The sequence below is a fragment of the Echiichthys vipera genome (genome assembly GCF_963691815.1).
Source record: "Echiichthys vipera genome assembly, chromosome: 12".
Taxonomy (NCBI): domain Eukaryota; kingdom Metazoa; phylum Chordata; class Actinopteri; order Perciformes; family Trachinidae; genus Echiichthys; species Echiichthys vipera.
This window is the reverse complement of record NC_139837.1, coordinates 8,433,006-8,451,473: the sequence shown is the minus strand read 5'-3', so window position 1 is coordinate 8,451,473 and position 18,468 is coordinate 8,433,006. Positions and strand designations below refer to the sequence as shown.

At 39.7% G+C, this 18,468-nt stretch overlaps 1 protein-coding gene across 1 annotated transcript in view; it reads left to right on the top strand.

Annotated features, from left to right (window-relative positions):
* sntg2 (syntrophin, gamma 2) overlaps positions 1-18,468 on the top strand; it is a gene marked incomplete at its 5' end in the record, with an annotated part of 78,575 nt that overhangs the window by 18,034 nt on the left and 42,073 nt on the right. Inside the window, 7 exons of the mRNA XM_083924702.1 lie at positions 5,201-5,338; positions 5,454-5,510; positions 5,670-5,727; positions 7,971-8,014; positions 9,661-9,702; positions 10,872-10,959; positions 15,163-15,251. Of these exons, the coding sequence (XP_083780828.1) occupies positions 5,201-5,338; positions 5,454-5,510; positions 5,670-5,727; positions 7,971-8,014; positions 9,661-9,702; positions 10,872-10,959; positions 15,163-15,251 (516 nt within the window). The remainder of the gene's footprint in view (positions 1-5,200; positions 5,339-5,453; positions 5,511-5,669; positions 5,728-7,970; positions 8,015-9,660; positions 9,703-10,871; positions 10,960-15,162; positions 15,252-18,468) is intronic.

The following is an 18,468-nucleotide window of genomic DNA, read 5'->3' as shown; positions in this document are numbered from 1 at the left end:
GTTTTAAGCTTCACAAATTCAGGATATATTGCAGAGCTGTTGACTTGGCTTGCATTAAGTTGTCAGCTTCACCCCCCACGGTGAGGCTGCGAGACTTTAAGGGAAAGGAGGACAGGATTTGACCACAGTCAGCGGCATAAATTATATGCTGTCACAAGATTTTAACTCTATTCAGCTTTGAATACATTGCAAATACACCTGCTTCTCCAGTGACTGTGATTTGAATTTCGAAGGTGTTTTTCTTTTTTTCTTTCATTGAATAAAGATTTTTTTGACTGACTGCCTAAGGAGAATATGCAACCAGCATGTGGTGTCTTAACAAGGTTGTTTTATGTATAGGTATCCCACAAGGTGGCTTTTATCTCGTCTAGTGTTTTCAATCCGCACAAATGAGAGGAGGCTGCAAGACAGCACCAAAGTCACTAGAATATTCTTCATGGTCCCACAGGCCTGCACACAGTCACACATGAACAATCTGGCAGAAGCCCAGGGCTGATAATGATAAGCCCAAGAGCTGGTCCTTTTTTGGGGGGGACCACTTCCCACACATTTTCCGAAACACGATGGATTTCTTTCTTGGGGGTTCTGTCACTAAATACTTAAAAATATGTAACTACTCCACGATCACCTTAGGAATCTGCAATCCAAAAATTTTGACCTATGGGTTGGGAAATTAGTTGTTTTAGGTCTTTAAAAAAGGAATCCAATTAAAGCTCTTCATGTCAATCCAGTTATGTGTCTCATTCATGAAGCAAGGATTTTTCCCCCTTCAAATGTAATTTTTCACACCCTTATTTAAGGGCCGTAGTAAGCATCGCTATACTGATTTAATTGGTTGCCCGGACAGTGGGATAGATGTCTTTGAGCGTTGATTTCAGTTATACCGCATTGTCACTGAATGAAGGAAGTATAAGATAAGATGCAGATTCTAATATGCACAATTTTTACAAAAACAAAACAGTGTCTAAGTTTCAAGCCTGTGGGTGGGCGTTTTCCAAGACAGCTGTGAGAGCCAGCGTTGCTAGGAGATGCACATCAACCTCCTTCACACTACTGACCAGGGGCCATATTCACAAAACATCTTCAGGGAGTAACTTTTAAATATAAGGGGTGTATCACTCCTAATTTTAGGACTCCTGACTTTTTAAGATAAGTGTAATTCATAAAGCATTGTAAAAGTAAAGTAAAGTAGCTCCTAAATCTGTAAACGCGTAGGAGTCCTCTAAAAGACTCCTAAGTAACCAAGAGTTAATCAGGAACGACCTAACAAGGCTGCTGCAGTCAACATTTTGGAGAGATTAAATGATAGTGAGCTTTCAGAAAGGTATCGCCTTAATAGAGAGGGCATTATGAACGTTGTACAGCTGGTCAGGGATGCTATCACATCACCAACCAATAAAAACCACCCAATATCATTGCAGAATAAAGTTGTTACAACTCGGTGTTCAGGTGTAGCCAGCAGATATCCAGGCCAGGACACTCATCCGTTTTTCTGTTCATTGTTTTTCTGATAGTTTCTGATTATTTAATTAGTCTCTATTAACAGATATCTCCAAAACATAATGTCAAACTAAATCGCAGTTAACTATAGCTGATGGGTTCCGAGACATTTTGGCTAAGGCGTTCCACCTCTTTTGTTTGCCACACAGATTGTTTACGTGCATGTAACCAACGCCTACTCAAATGGGATTGGTCAATACTCCTCTGACTACAATTCGAAACCAGAACGCTTTCAATACCAAAATCTTGTCCTCTTACCTACAGATTTTGCATTATTTTGCTTTTTAAAAGAGATCATGGTTACTGCAAATTGACAAACATTCGAAGCTCACAGCAATGAGAACTCCTCATGTTGTGATTCAGATCATGATACCGAGTAACACAGGGTGTGTTGAAATCACATTACGGATTAAGTGCTGTATCTGTGAAGAAAATCTTTTGATAATAGTTGACATGTTCAACAGAATAAAGACATGAAGTGTATGGCCTTGAAAGTGTTTATGTTATATAAGTGTTTATGTTGGAGTATGTGCAATATCCGACCTTGCTATATGCAACCCCACAACCTCATTGTTGTATTGTTGGTCCTATCACTGTGAATGTTGTTCATGTGCAGTTGTACTTGGCACTTTCAGCCCTTGACAAATATATAAATGCCATATGTGATTTACAGTTGAAAAGATTGAAGACAAGGAAGTTAGATAAGGAAGTTACCAAAGAGGTTGAGCCGTGACAAAAGGTCAAAAGTATTGGTAGGTGAAACTTTTAATTATGGCTAGACTTCTGTTGTCTTTGTGCGCCATCACACTTTAAGACTAGTTTTGTGTCCCTTATTAAATGTATCTATTGTGCTGCCCAGTAGCCATATTTACACAAAGCTCCTGTCCAGAAGCCTTAATTTATACTCTGTCTGGGGCACAACCTTCATTCCAAAGTCTCTTCAAAGATAATTGGTTGACCTCCTATTTGTCACCTCTTTCATGCACTATGACTCCTTTAAACTACCTCAACTATGAAAAGTTCAAATTTCTGCTATTCTACAGAAATCTGCTCACAAAAGAACATTGGGACAGCAAACCACTAACATTTGTTTTTTTGTCCTTCTTCTACTGATCACTCTCTTATTCATTTTCCTGCCTTCAGTGTCGTCATTTGAGTCTGGCATTATTAAACCTAAACAAGGACACTCAAATCAGTCACACAATTATTAAGAGTCCACAGAAATGCATTTTTATTAGAGCCATGTTTTCAATCGTGATTATTCCCCATTTGCTGTGAAGTAATGGATGTTCCCTGTCCCTAGGTTCCCTTTTAAAATCATAAATTATGTACGAAGAATGTCAAAGGCCCAACATCATTTTTCAGGCCATTCACTAAAAACCAGTGATAAGCAACCAAGAAGAGTTAAGGTATCACCATATATATATATATATACACACACAACGTGCCATTTAAAAGTTATTGTAATGGAACAACCTTAATTGTTCACTGCATACATAGTAAATGTAAAGCATTGATAAAAGGGTTCAAAAGTGATAGACCAATACATCGGCCAGCCGTTATTTGTGCTTTTTAAGCCGATGCGGACTGCTGCGTTCTCCTATGACACTCCTACGGCATTTTATGATACTTCAGCCTTCATACTTTAGGGAAACCTAGAGAGTAAAACCTGCTACAGTACCAAATGAAAGAGGGGGTGGACACAGTAACTGAAAAACAGCAGCAACACACTGTGATAAATCATACCTTTTGTGAAGATTCCGATGCTCATTTCTGGAGAGATTGTCAAAAACATGCAAACGTGTATTGGACCACATTGTATTTGTGTTCTTTTAATTTTGTCCACTCCTACGGTGGCATATTAAGCCATTTCTGTAATTCATGTCACTTCAGTTTAACTGGCTATTGTTTTCTTCAAACACAGGCTGCCCTTCCATTGGTTTATAACTCAGACCACCCATAAACCATATTTACTCTAGTGACTGGATTTTGATGAAGCCAGAACTTGAGGGAATTATGCATCTAACTGCTGTGTTTTGGAGTTTGAGATTGGAGTAACTACATCAGAGGTTACAACAAAAGGACACATTGGGCTTCATTGTGTATTAAGACAACACGTTTACGGTTGACTACCCTGATATTGTGACCACCTACTTTTCTTGGCAAGACACACCCTGTGTAGCAGCTGAGTTGTTAGGCATATAATTGATGTTAGGCTGTGACCTTGATAGTCAGGGTCAGGATAGCCCCATTGGTTAGAGGGTAGGACCTTAACATACAAGCATAGGTACCTGGCCAATCATAGAGCTTGGATGCTACGCAGGGCATGTCTTGCCAAGAAAAGTATTTGAATATATAAAGACTCAGCTTGGGTTTTGCAAGAACCAAAGTATTGGACAAATTAAAAAATTACCTGATGTGAATGTCAGATTTCATGGCAATCTGCCTATCATAATTGTCCAGGCCATTCATAAAAAAACAGTGAAGAGCAACCAAGAAGAGTTAAGGTATCACCATTAGGCTTCATCTTCTTGGGAACATGAATGTCAGTGCAAAATCTGCTTGTTATTCATCCGAGAGTGGAGATATTTGAGAAATTAACAACATGGTGAAGCAAGTGACAGAGCATAGAGCATAGGGAGAGCCTCCTAATATGGCTACATATAGATATTAGGATTTGATTAAAACCAGTCGTGATTCAGAGAGGTTTACAAATTGGTGTGAGGCTTATCTTTTAATATATCAATTATTACTACCAAAGCCTGGACTGCACAGGACAGGTTAACCACCAACTGGTGGGTGAAAAGGAGTTGGGAAGTGAACAGAGAAGTGAAAACAGATAGCTAAAAGGAACAAACAAATGGTTTAAACATCCTGCTTCTGCCACTCATAGAGGTAATAGCACAAATGCAAACTTTGACAAGTTAACCCTAAAGATCTACTGTATATTCAGGCCAGTGGGCGACTCAAAACATTTTATGGCCTTTTGACAGAGCCTCTATTTTGGAACCCTTTACATGAATGCAGAGCACATTCGCACCACCACATGTCGCCTGGATAAAGGGGTGCTTGAGCTCAACTGATAGAGGTGTAGGGTACTTGAGACATAAAAAAGGTTAGGAACCACTGAGCTATATGTGACTAACAACATTGCAGAACTTTGAATAACTCGGCAGTTTAATAATTTGGCATTCACTTATTTCAGAGGAAAAAAAAGTTCAGTTAATTTCTAATTCATTAGGGCTTCTCAAGGTTTTGGTTGTGTGACTTCAGGTGTTTGCAGGCAGTGACAGCAGTGAGAGATCAGAGGATAATGTATGAATCAACTGTGCTATTTATCTGTGGAATCTTCACCTTCACATCGTCAAATTGTCTGATGTCTGCGCTGTGATCTTTTATCGGCGTCAGCTGTCATCCTCATTTCTGTCCTCAAAGCGTTGGCCGCAATTTCCTGAAAGTTTGTGTTTCCCTTTTTTTCATGAGGTAAAATTATGAAATTTAAAGCATGCAATTCATTTCTTCGGTAACACAAAGGTTTACACACGCTTCCACAATGTCAAGCAAAACCAATTAACCCAAAACTAGATGAGTAGAATGGGATACACAAATGACCCTTTGAGAAAAGGGGATTAAAATGTTCATTGTGTTCATGTAATTGCTCCGCTTGGCAAAATGTCAATTCTCTTCTCAATTCCAACAGACAAAATCTGGAATTGCTTTGCTGTACAATGAGGAGACCAACAATACCTATGATGTCTGCCTGAAATTGACCAAAGAAGTATTAACCATACAGAAGCTGGATGTGGTTTGCACAAGTGGAAGTGAATCCCAAGTAAATGTAAGTGCGCCCGAGGGCTCCAGACTTGTATTGTAATTCATGCCGCATAATTCCAGAATACTGTTTCAATGATCACAGTATCCTATTGCCAATAAGAAACTCCCACTTTCTAAAGCACAGAACTGTTGTACTGCGAAGACAAGCGACTGGCGGTCTGGGCTTAAGCATCAAAGTAAGCAGATAAGTTTTGATTATGGAGAGACTACGGTGGAGATGGAAAAAATCTTTTGGTTGCAGAGATGACTGTTTATGTGAGAAAGCAGTTTTGGCAGCAGATTTCACCACTGAAACTCAACAGTGTTCATCCTCATCTTTCTCTCCTGCTTTCCAGGGCGGTGCAGAGCACAACGTGCCTGTGGTTATTTCAAAGATATTCAAAGATCAAGTAGGTAAGAAAGTGTTTTATTTCACTGCTGCAATGTGGACTTTGAAATGGGTTTCCAATGCAGTGTTAAATGTCATTAATCAAGTTGATCATAGAAATGTTAATGAAATTTAAAAAGAGATCGGATATTTTACATTGTGACATTTCAGTTCACAATGAAATGTCGAGCATTTTCAGAGCACTAACAATTTCCTTTAGAAGTAAGTACTGGGTTAGGACATAATCAGAGAGACAGTCAAAGAGAAAAACTGTCAGAAGAGTGAATAAACTGGTTAAATTTGGGAGGAAAAAGAATAGTTCGAAAGAAAAGAAGCCAAGAAAATGAGGTGAGAATGCTGTTATAAAAACATTCATTCCAGAGTGACTGCCTACATGACTGCAGCACTGAACGTCACAATGTATACCAGCTCATCCCCACGACTTGACACCGTGATTGACTGGAGGGCAAAATGTTGCACCTCAATTTCCTCTGCTTCCGTGTAGGCTTTTTTGAGGCCGATACCAATATCGATTTTAAAGAGGGAAAATGAACTTACCTTACTCAATTACCCATATGGCGGCTGATATAGTGCATTTTTGAGCTGGAGTGAAAAAAAACCCTTTTCTATGTCGATTGTGCATCAATTTTGCAAAGATACTCAGAAGGCGGCTTTCCTAAACAAATAACTTTAACAAAGCATTTTTGACATAATACATACAATGTATTACATTGTCATCTAATTCTAGATTAACAGAAAATGTAAGAAAATAATGAATGTAAAAATAAATACATGACAGCATTTCTAAATCACCTTAAGCATCTTTTTCAGCATTACATATTCGATCTGGAAACCCTGGATCTGCTGTCTGAATGTAGCCCAGGTTGCCCTTAGAGCAGTCAGTGTTTCCATGTTTAAAGTCTTTGTGCTGAGCTAGGCAAAACATCCTGACTCCAGCACAATGAGATGAGATTGGTATCGACAGTCTCTTCTCACTCAAAAAGAAACTAGAATATCCTCTGTGCCTATACCGCTGCTGTACTTTTTTTGAAATAACCAAGGCACTTCGACAAAACCTTTATTTTGTGAAAAAACACAGTGAGCTAAATTAGAGAACAGTCACCATTGTGTCAGAAGAAGATTTTAACAATGTTTTCTCAGGGCTATAGGATTCAAAAATGAATAAGAGTGTAGTTTAATTTAACACACTTCGGGTTCAGTATTTCCCCAGCCCTATGCCGACCATAAAGTTTCCCCTCAGACACATATAAATTGAACATACTCTCATCACTGAAGTGCCTCTGGACCAGTTTTCCTCTGTCCACACAACAGGCTCTTCAGCAAAGGCAAGTCTAGCCTTTCTATTATTTCTGCTGATGAGAGGTTTGGTCAATGCAGAGTTGAAGTGTTTTGAAGTTTTTGTTGAAGTGCCTTGGTTATTTAAAAAAAAACATAGTAGTCCTAGTACAACAGTGGTGTATCCACAGCTAATATTCTATCAAATTCTGAACAATAAAAACCAACAGTGTTTCAGAATAAATCAATTATTTATAATTTGTTTGCTAATTTTGATCTCCAGTGTACGTTTAAAAAAAAAGAAGGTGATGCGTCCCTTTCAAAATCGGTTTTGTTGGTTGAATTTGAAACACCTAATGGTAGACACTGATGGTAAAAGATAAGATGTGTTCAAGGAGGTAACAAGTAATAGAAAAAAAAAGAAAAAAAGTAAACGCTGTAAAGTGCAAAACACACAGAAGGAGTAAACAGTCACCAGATTGGAAGAGTAATGCACCCACGCTGTTAGCTAGATGGAGGAGAAAAATACGTAAACCATCTTTGTCAGTTAAATTGTGAGAACTCATGACCTCTCACTATCCTGTAAGGATGCAATATCAAAGCTCCATGTGAGTGAATCATTTCCCTGTAATTTGTCCGTTTGCCCACATCCCTGTTAATACCTTTTTGGATACGAGAGAATCATGTCTTCGTATCCCCGGGGACGTAAAGAGCCCCTTTCACAGAGCTTTTCAAATCTTTTCACAACAGAGCTTTCATTGTTTCCTCCTGTGCCGCTGCAAATGGGTTTATATCCTGATTAGTTTCAAATTTCATGCTTTCCTGTGTTCTTTCTGTGAGCTGTAGGACGTTGCCAAAGATTAGTCAGACAGAGACATTGATTGCTATTTCCACCACATAACCATGTATGAAATGAGCAATTATTTTCTAATGTTTTCATTAACCTCTGACACTTGACAACTGATGCTTGCAGCCGATCAGACGGGGAAGCTTTTCGTCGGGGATGCTGTGTTGCAGGTTGGTACCTCAGTTCGTGACTTATTCCCTTCGAGGTTGATTCGGGTCAATGCCAAATGTTGCAACTTATTGCATCTTAATTTCAACCCTTTTGTGTTTTGACAGAGAGTAATTTAATTTAGAAAATTGCAATATAATATTTTTTGAAATTTGAGCTGTATGAGTCTTTTAATGTATCTACGCTCTGTTGAAGAGATACTATTGTGGTCAGGTATGTTCATGAATCATAATACAATTTACAATAAACTAAAATAATACGCTTTTGTCAGAGGTTGTGGTAGAGTAATAATAAGGACGTCAGCCAATAATAGTTTCTGTTCATCAGAATAATCATCAAAGCCCAAAGTGTATAGTATTTATTAATGATATTCATTTAATCTTTTGAAAAGTTAATTTGAGTCTATCTGGCAGGTTCATTGGGTGTGCTGCTGAACTAGAATATCAAGTAGATTCACTGGACAGCCGAGCAATATTAACAATCATTTTCAAAGTTATTATGAATGAAATTATGAATTAAATGCTAGTGCTTTCACTTTTGGACCACCACTGTTTCATATTTTTTTGCTATTATTTCTGGCTGTAGAATATTGAATCTATTTGCATACTATAAGCCATGAGAGGAAGAGCAGCATCTAGGGTTGGGTTTACAGATGTTCTACTATAATATATAGCTGCTATAGCTCACAGCCATGGACACAGACGTGGCGAGGTCTCAGTGGTGTAGTTGTTTTGTGTCTCTCTGAATGATTTGCATGTCTTTGTGGTCAGTTTACATCTCTTTGTGGTTGTATTGTATTGTATCTCTTTACGGTCATTTAGTCTCGCTTCGTTTTGTGTATCCATGCGATGTAGTCGTTTTGTGTCCCTTTGTTGTTGTTTTTGATGTCTTTGTGATAAATTAATTTTGTCTTTCCGTGGTGATCATTGTACATGTCTTTATGGTTTTCCTTTTTTTGTCCATATGGTAATATTGTGTCTCTTTATGGTCGTTTTACAGTTCCCTGTGGTTCAACTGTGTCTCTTTATGGTCATTTTACTTGTCTTGAGGGTCGCTTTGTGTCTCTTTATGGTCATTTTGCGTGTCTGTGGTGCTTGCGTCGTCCAGGTGATTGGCGCATCTGGGTGATGCTTTGGCATATTGAATGTGTTTCACATACCCAAGAATGGCGGAGCAACACTGACACAGCATCCTCGTCTTTCACACAAATCTCTCTCACTTGCTGTAGCAGGTCACCCGGAACCCACAGGCTGCTTATTTTCTGTCACCATAGTGACTTGCACGCTACTCAGCTTGTTGTGTTAACCTCAGCAAATGTTCATGGCATATAGTTAAAAGTTTCCAAACGGGACTCACCATTGTCAACTTTGGAACATCAATCTGTGGCTGCATGCGCCAGACTGAGACCCCTGTTCCGTGACGGTTCAGCTTGAGTACAGGGACAGTTACAGCCCTAGCCCTTAGTAATTCCTCCATGATACTAACAAGCCCACTACCTATCTCCTTCTGACTCTGTTTTGGGGGGAGCATATACCACCCCTGGCCACCCCTATGGCCCTGTCCCTGCAGTGAATGAGCATGCTAAAACACCTTTCTCCACCATAAAATTACTAATTTGCTTTTCCACTCTCTCTGTTGGTTTCTTTAGGTCAATGGCATAAATGTAGAGCCTTATACACACGAGGAAGTTGTGAGTATATTCATGATTAACTGTTATAAACTACACTGCTCCATCCATCCATCCATTCCTCCCAGGTTTACCGGAAAATACCAGTCGCTATCAGCAAGGAGGTGCAACCTCAACAATCTTAGTTGTCATCTTGACAGGAGGCTGTTTTCCTTTTGGTTTACTCTGTGACAAATTGTAGTAGATCGCTTTCAAAAGCTACACAAGATTTGAGGTTGCTAATATGTGGTAGTGTTTTATAATGGACTTTCTTCTTTGCTCAGTTTCTCTTATATAGCTTCTCTCTCTCACACACACACACACACACACACACACACACACACACACACACACACACACACACACACACACACACACACACACACACACACACACTCACTCTACCCATGCTTGTCCTCTCTGTCTTCTTGTGCAGTCCCAAACAGCTGTTCACTATATTCACCTCCAGACCGTCAAAACACATAATGAGCAGTCTCTCTTCAGAACAAAATCCAGAGCCATTAATGGCATCCTGTCACACTTGCAGCACTGACAGATGCTCAGGCTAAAGTAGGGCTACCACACAATTTCAGAGAGGATAGAGAAGGATCTGATGACAGATGTGCATTTAGCGTGTGTAGAAGTGACACCTCGAGTTATACATATCAAAACCAACTGTCTCATTTGCTCATTTTATATTCTGTAGATGCACAGAAGACAGATTAATATATTATCCTTTGAATCTAACCTTACTTGAAAGCCTGTCTGAAACTTGACTAGACATCTTTGATGATGTTTTTCTCTCACATATATCAGACATGCAGAGCGTAATTACATTGTGGTGTGAGCTGTCACTTTGCTGCCGCCTCTCATGGCGCTCATATCTGCCTTTGATGATTTAAGAAAAAGCCACTTCTGCCAGGCTTTAACACGTGACTACATATTCTTCACTCATCTCCTGTTATAAAGTGTTTTGTTCGCTCAGGTTGTGTAGGCCTACAGCATGACATCAATGTGGCTTGCTTCATTCATATGTGATTAAATGTTATCTGGCTGCATCACTCACAATCTTTCTCTCTCTCTCTCTCTCTCTCTCTCTTTTTTTCTCTCTCTCTCTCTCTCTCTCTCTCTCTCTCTCTCTCTTGCTGTCTATCTCGATTTCAATCTCTCTTTCCCTCTCTCGCTCCTGTCAGGTTCATCTCTTGCGCACTGCAGGAGATGAAGTCACCATCACTGTTCGCTACCTGCGAGAAGTACCATCATTTCTAAAACTGCCTCTAGGTAAGAGCCTTTTAGTTCTAATGCCATGCATGCTCACAATAAACTCCATTTCACTGAGCATTTTTGAGCAATAAAGGCATAAACTACATTTTCTTAAGATTGTATTTTCGCGCATCCTGACGCTTTAACACAGTTCAGTAGATGAACGTTTATTTCAAAGTAATAAATTGTTATGCTCAGTGGCCTGAGGCAAGAAGTAATGTCAAACACCCGGAGCTGTAATCCCCTGTGTCTGTATTTACCTTCAGCATCTTGAAGAGATGAATACACAGACTCTTAAATCCTCCATGTGTAACAGGTCAAAGGTGACAAATCAGTTACGGAGGTGAGAAAAATTAGAAAATGATAGGAAGCAAGAAAATGAGAATTTGAAGCAGCTCTACAGACAAAAGGTAAATTGGACAGTTTGAAAAGTATGGCAAATTTATGGAACATTGTTTTTAAGTCAAATGGGACGACTTAGTCTTTTATATAATGCGTAGAAGAGTGATACAACACTGCACAATGGAGTTATTTGCTTACATATGAAATAGCTTCAGAAATCCCATCTGAGTATAATTTATTATAATCAGTTCTAAAAAGAACTATTGTTCCACTATTTGAATAACGCTGACAAACAGCCCAGCAACTGTCATTGGATTTAAATTCAAATATTGCTAAATTCCTGTTGGTGCTCAACAGTATATGAAATCACCATTTCAGAAAAACACCTCTTTCTACACATTACTATTTTTTTTGTTTTTCTCAAGCTTTCAACTACATCTCGGGGGAATTCACAAAGAATGGATGCTGCCACTTTGATATCATAGCACAAACACGCTCCTAAAGTTCTGTGCCCAAGTGCAATTATCCATGAAACAAAGTATACATGTTGCTTTTGCATCAAACAATGACAGTTGCAAGTGCAGGACACCCCTGTAAAAATACAGCATTACCACCAACTCTTTGAAGAAGGTAATAATTTTACTGTAACTACATATGGCTATTAGTGCTGATCTTTGTGAACTGGACTGTTTTTGCAACAAAGTTCATTTGCATAGAAAGCGGCAAATTCCACACCAAATGTATACATACAGTATTACCTCATTATAATGCGTGCCAATAGCACAGAAGCACAAAGTTGCTGGGGCTTTGAGAATTAGAGTTTAGTTTTTATACAGGTGTAGTGGCTACAAAAGCTGCTTATTCCTTTTGTGACTTTGTAATGACGTGGATGAACGTTCCCAGTTGCCTTTCTCATTTAAACATGTTTCTCAAAACCCAATTTTAACTAACACTTAAAATTGGAATCATTTAAGGTATCCTCGAAGCAATTTCAGTCAAAAGCAACTGGACTTGGTTATTTGTCTAGGAAGACATTTCACCTCTCATCCAAGAGGCTTCATCAGTTCATGTACGCATCGGACCAGGCAGGGACTGGTCCAACTAACTGGTCTGGAGATCCCGGGATTTTATCTCACAAGGCTGATGATGTTACTGGTTGAGAAAGAAAAAGAAAACCAGATAAACAACATAGTCATCCCATATGTGGCTGGGGTATCAGAGAAACTCAGGAAGATCTTCAACAAACATTGCATCCCTGTGTATTTCAAACCCAGTAACACACTCAGACAGAGACTAGTACATCCCAAGGACAGAACACCACACACCCACAAAAGCAATATGGTTTATGCTGTCCAATGCAACAAGGAATGCAAAGATCTCTAAATTGGAGAAACAAGACAACCACTGAATAACCGCATGTCCCAACACAGGAGAGCTAACTCCTCAGGCCTGGGCCACTCCTTTGATAAAACCAATGTCCAAATCCTGGACAGAGAGGACAGATGGTTTGAAAGAGGAGTAAAAGAAGCCATCAATGCAAAAGTAGAGAAGCCATTGCTAAACAGAGGAGGAGGTCTGAGACACCACTTATCTCCAATTTACAATGCTGCCCTTTCATCCCTTCCCAGGAGATTCAACAATCTGACCTCAAAGAACAACTGTTCACAAACGACCTCCTGTGACCCCAACGACTGTCGTTAAGACTCAACAAAAACTAACAAAGTCGAAACCAACGTTCCACCAACGACTGTCACTCTTACGACAGTCGTTGGCACATGGAGCACGAAGGGTTCCAGTGACATCATCAGCCTTGTGAGAGGTTAAATACCGGGATCTCCACACCAGATAGTTGGACCAGTCCCAGCCTGGTCAGATGCGTACATGAACTGATGAAGCCTCTTGGATGAGAGGTGAAACGTCTTTCTAGACAAATAACCAAGTCCAGTTGCTTTTGACTGAAATTGCTTTGGGGATAACGATGACCTGGACAAATGAGGACGTTCACAGGCTTAATCATTTAAGGAGACAGCTTGGCTGAAATGCTCCATCAGTTCTAGTTCCAGTCTATCACAAGTAACTATTTCTACCATCCTGCTCAGACCCAGCTTTCCAGAGCTTGTAAAACAAAGGTCTGCTAACTATTAATGACCCTTATGTTGAATTTATTGCGCGACAAATAAAGGAATTCTTCTTCTACTTCTTCTTCTTCTTCTTGAAAGTGTTTTTCGTCATTTGCAGATTAATCAGCAAAATTTAACTTTCCCTCGCTTCTTCCGCTTCTTCCAAATTAGGCAAAATCAATTTCCACAATTCCCTAATTCGCCAACCCTGACAGAACTGACACATGTGAAAGATGTAAACAGTCGCCTGCTGACTTTATGTACATGCTCTGGTCATGCTCAAAAACAATTTTTAATGAACTTAGTGCTGCCCTGGGTAGAGCTGTAGACCCCAAGCCGCTTACTTCCCTTTTTCCGAATTCCTTCAGTGTTCGACACACCCAAGGCCACACAAGTAATTGCATTCTCCACTCTGCTTTCCAGGAGGTGTATTCTCCTTAAATGGATACGTCCCTCCCCACCTGCTCATAATATATCGATCCAGGAGATAATGCAATGTGTTAAGAATGAGAGGATTAGGGTAGTCCCTGAGAGGTTCCTTAAAGACCTTCCATCATACCTGGCACCCCTTTTAAGGGCATTAAGAACAATTAGTGAGCTAAAGCTGCTGACATTATTTTCAGCCTTTTGGAAAGAGCTAGGGTAGCTGTTTCTCCCTGCTTCCCTAAGTTTGAATGCTAAGCTCAGCTAACCATACTCTGGCTCCAGCTTTATCTTCATATCGCTCTCAGTACTGTAGAACTATTTGTATAAAGTGTTGGTTGACAATCCCAAGACCAAAGTGATGGGGAGCATCATGTAGCTCATGGGAACTCTATATCTTGGGCTTCTTCTGTTCACAGTTGTGTGTTAGGTAAAAAGATGCAGACTTCTGAAGCACAGATAATTGGCTGTAAGCAAAAGGTAAATGAAGAAACTATAATAAAACCTTTCAGTCTCCAGCAGCGGACATAATGATAGTTTTGTACAATTTTCTAACTATGAAGAACACACAGATGTAGAACAATAATTCATGCTAATAGATGTGCATTAATATTTATTTTATTTAATATTGGCATCACAGCAGCATTAGAATTTCAACATGCATGTATGCACAAGAACCACATGCACTGTGTTTAGTGTTTGTAGTGAGATGCTAATTTCCCCCTGTCCACAGGAGGCTTTTTAAATATGCATAGCTTAGTTCATAAACCACCAGATTCTCACAAATTGAAACTGAGAGCTGTGAGAAATCCAGCCTTCATACCTTGTGGGCAAGTTAGCATTCATGGGAAGGCGTCAGTGCAGAGACACTCAGGTTCTGCTGTAGGGTGTTTGGCCGGTGAGTCGTGTTTTGTTGCCTGAGAACGAAAAGGTTCAAGTCATATTCTCTCTAAGCTGCCATTTGTTTCACAATGGCACAAATGACAAGTAAGAGAGGCCAGGAGCCGTCTGCCACACTTTACCGAGTGTGACCGAATTGGAAAGAGTCCTCTAATGCCAAGCTACAGTAATATATCAAAGAGGAAGCATCTGTCTTTTTTGGATACTGTGTGTTAACTGTACAGCTTAAAGGCAGGGCAGCAGAATAAAGTCAATATCAAAAATTAACTATGAATTGACAATGTTGTTTCAGGTTTAGGTGCAACTCTTGACTCATTTTCTTTGTTTTTGAAGGGATTTAATAATAGACACGACATGAAGTTGAACTAAATGTTTAACAGGGATTCTTCCGAAGGCTTTTTGTAAGGAACATGAATCATTCTCCTTTCTTTGTCAGGTTCTCCTGGGCCATCCACTGATCACAGCCGAGTATCATCTCCGCTCTTTGACAGTGGCTTTCATTTAAATGGAAATGGAAACAACACAGTAAGAAGCATCTTTTTGATATTGCATGTACATATAATGCTGATTGGATTGTCTTTGATTTGTCTTCCGATCAGTACAATATTCTTTTAGTCTTTGCAAGTACTTTCAAATTAAGTTACATTTCAACAGACTAATGTGAAGCAATCAGGAGTTATATGTTAAAATTATACATGTGTAAAGGCTTAAAACAGTATAGAAAATGTGCAGTATTTACAGCATAAGGATCTTTATCCATCATTAAAACCTTCCAGATAATGAATCAGCTTTTCAATCGGCAGTCCATTTTAGCCCCTCTACATTGTTACCAGTGTGATTTGTCACCATGAAGAATTTAGTCTGTGCATATACAGTATGATTGCTAAATTGTCACTCGAACATAACATTAAGTCAATTTCATCCTCTGCTATGGGCCAGTTACTGTATATTTGTGTTATTTTTGAACACTGGAAGTGTTTGGTGACACTCTTACATGCTGCCCATGATTCTACTGCCCTTGAATGTGATGGGAGATAATATCAGAAAGGAGAACTGGAACTAACCAGGGTCTCTAAACCATGAGCCTCAGAGGACCACACAGATCTCATCCCAGAGGGCCAGGATTTCTGCCTGGTGTGCAGATTGCAGTGTTGTTGCATTAAAAGTGCACACTGACTGTGCTACATACTTATACATCTTTTGGAAAATGGAGGCTATGAGGCGGTCCATCTGCTGGGCAGAGAGATGCTAGAGGAAGCTGAGAGGGAGCAATGTTTAGGGTTGAAGTGATAAGCCACTGAAGGTTCCAACACTGGGAGTTTGGCCAGTCCCCCTTCCCCATCCCATGGATCTCCCGCTTAGAGTAGTCTCAGATGGGAAGCTTCTTCGTAAATGGACTGGACCAGTATCGGCTCATTTCTTTTATGCAGGTGGGCACTGCTGGCTGTTCTGGAGTTGTTTTGACAGCAGTCATTCAGGTCTCTATCTGCCCCCTTGGGGTCCTGGGCTGCAGGCTATTGAATCTCTTATTTAGATGCTGCCCATTTGAAAAACCTTGTACAAGTTGCTGTCCACTGGGGGCGCAGCATCGGACATATTTGGGGGGGGGGGGGGGGGGGGGGGGGGGGTCTAGACTGTTCATCCATGTTGAGGAGGTTACAGTTGTCCTCAAAGCTCACATTAAAGATTGCTGCATTAGTGACTACAATTCACTTAGCATTGGATGGAAATCAGCTCTATCTATTGGCTATAGAAACTCTGTTTTTATCACTTTAGCTAGCTCAGCAGCTGCAGCCTGAGCCGTGTGGACTGTGGCCAGTACAAATCCGCTTTGACTTTCATATGTTATTAAATGTGAAGTAATCCATAATGTCGTCTATGCATATATCCTAGGTCGTTCTTTGGCTGTCCAAAATATCGGGGCCAATGGTAGCTGAGTTTGTCTCTTGATAGTGGGATGAAAAAACATTTTTTCAGTTAAATTCTCCCTGTTGTTCTTTCAGCCTCCACTGATGTCCAGTAAACTAGTATTGTCAATTTTTCAAAACATTTTCAAACTGGCCTTGTTTCCATAGCTCTCCACAAAGCTCCAAAATGTTACTAAGTTGCATTGATTATTTAATGTTGAATGTATCATTAATTTTAATTTCTAATGTCTACAGCCACATGTTTGTCGTTTGACACGGTAGCAATAGAGCAACATATACCTGTGTAAAACCAAACAACAGTCCAATCAGTGGTTGGGCTTTCTTAGGATCAAAAGCATGAACAAACTGTTGAAATCATTTCAATCATGTGTTCTATGTTAACATGCAAAGCTGTCATTAGAACTTGCTCAATCTTAGAACATTGACAGCTGTGATTACAGCGTATACCGAAGTGCAATCTCGCAACCAAATGGGTTTTACATTGCCGTTCTGGATAAACATTACACACCGTGAATGTGGAGTAATGTAAAAAATGTAAATGTTTTATGTTTTTTCCCTTAAACGCAATATTTCACTGTTCATAAGTAATGGTTAGGCTTGAGAAAATGACATTAATAAGATAGTCTGAATATAAAAAGAGTAGCCGTAGAGAGGGCAACTCTTGCTTGTTATTTCACATGAATTATTTAGAGAAAGCAAGAAGTACGGCAGGTGGCCACTTTAACCTTTCATAGATAATCTAGATTTAAAGTGTTTCCATTTAAATCTCTTGCAGGAGCTGGAGGGGGCAAAACATCCCTGTGCCCTGGGCCTTTGCATGCATTCCTTTCAGTTCCCAGTATGTGCACTTGGTTTATCTGAAGAGAAATAGACCCTGACACATGCCTACCTTTGCAAAACAACCAAATAAGTTATGACTCACTATGACATAACAGGTCAGCAGGCAGCAGGGATCTTTACAATTAATAATCTGGTTGAAGTTGAAGCCTAGGTGGCTGACAAACATAATTAGCCAGGCGGTTCATTAACCCTAGCCAGAAATAACATTTAAGCTGTGAAAAACACAAAATTGCAAGAGCCGGCCTCCAGTTAGATTTTGCTCATGTCAAGTGAGATTCCTCTTGCCTCACAAATAAGGACTATTATGTGAGTGGTGTTTTTTTTTTTGTCTCAGAGTAATTGCTTGTTGTGTTGTTGTTTTTTCCCCCCCTAGTGCAGTAAAAGTCATGGATTTACTTTAATGTTCAGACTATAATGATAAGAAGCCCTCAGATAGGTTTGCAGGAAAGTAGGGCAACTCATAACTTTTTTTTTTTTTCACCAAAAGACAAAAAATAATGACATTGCATGTCATTAAGCAATTCAGAATCATATGAAATAGAATGTAATGGAAAGGGTCGTTAAGCCTGATGTTGAGCAAGGATTGTAAATGACCTCCGACATACTACACAGCTTGTGGTGTATCTAATTGCTTAGCAAAACTTTCTGGTTGACAGTGCAGACCCTCAGACTGCGAAGGAAGTGTAGCTGCTGTTGGACTATAGTGCAGACATTAGCTACCTAAACACTCAATGTCAGTTAATTGTGAAGGTGTATACACAAGTATCTGTATAAGGTTAACCTTGGCTTATATTCTGGTCATGGGTAGCCATGGGTGAGTGCTCTCCAATAGATTTGTGCTCCTCTGTTTTATAAAAAATATTGTTCGGCTTTATGGCCCACAACGTAAACAGTCTGAGTTGGCCCTCACTGCTCTCATTAGCATTGTTTCAAACCACAACAGTCAGCTGTTTTCAGCGGAAAACAAACCTAGA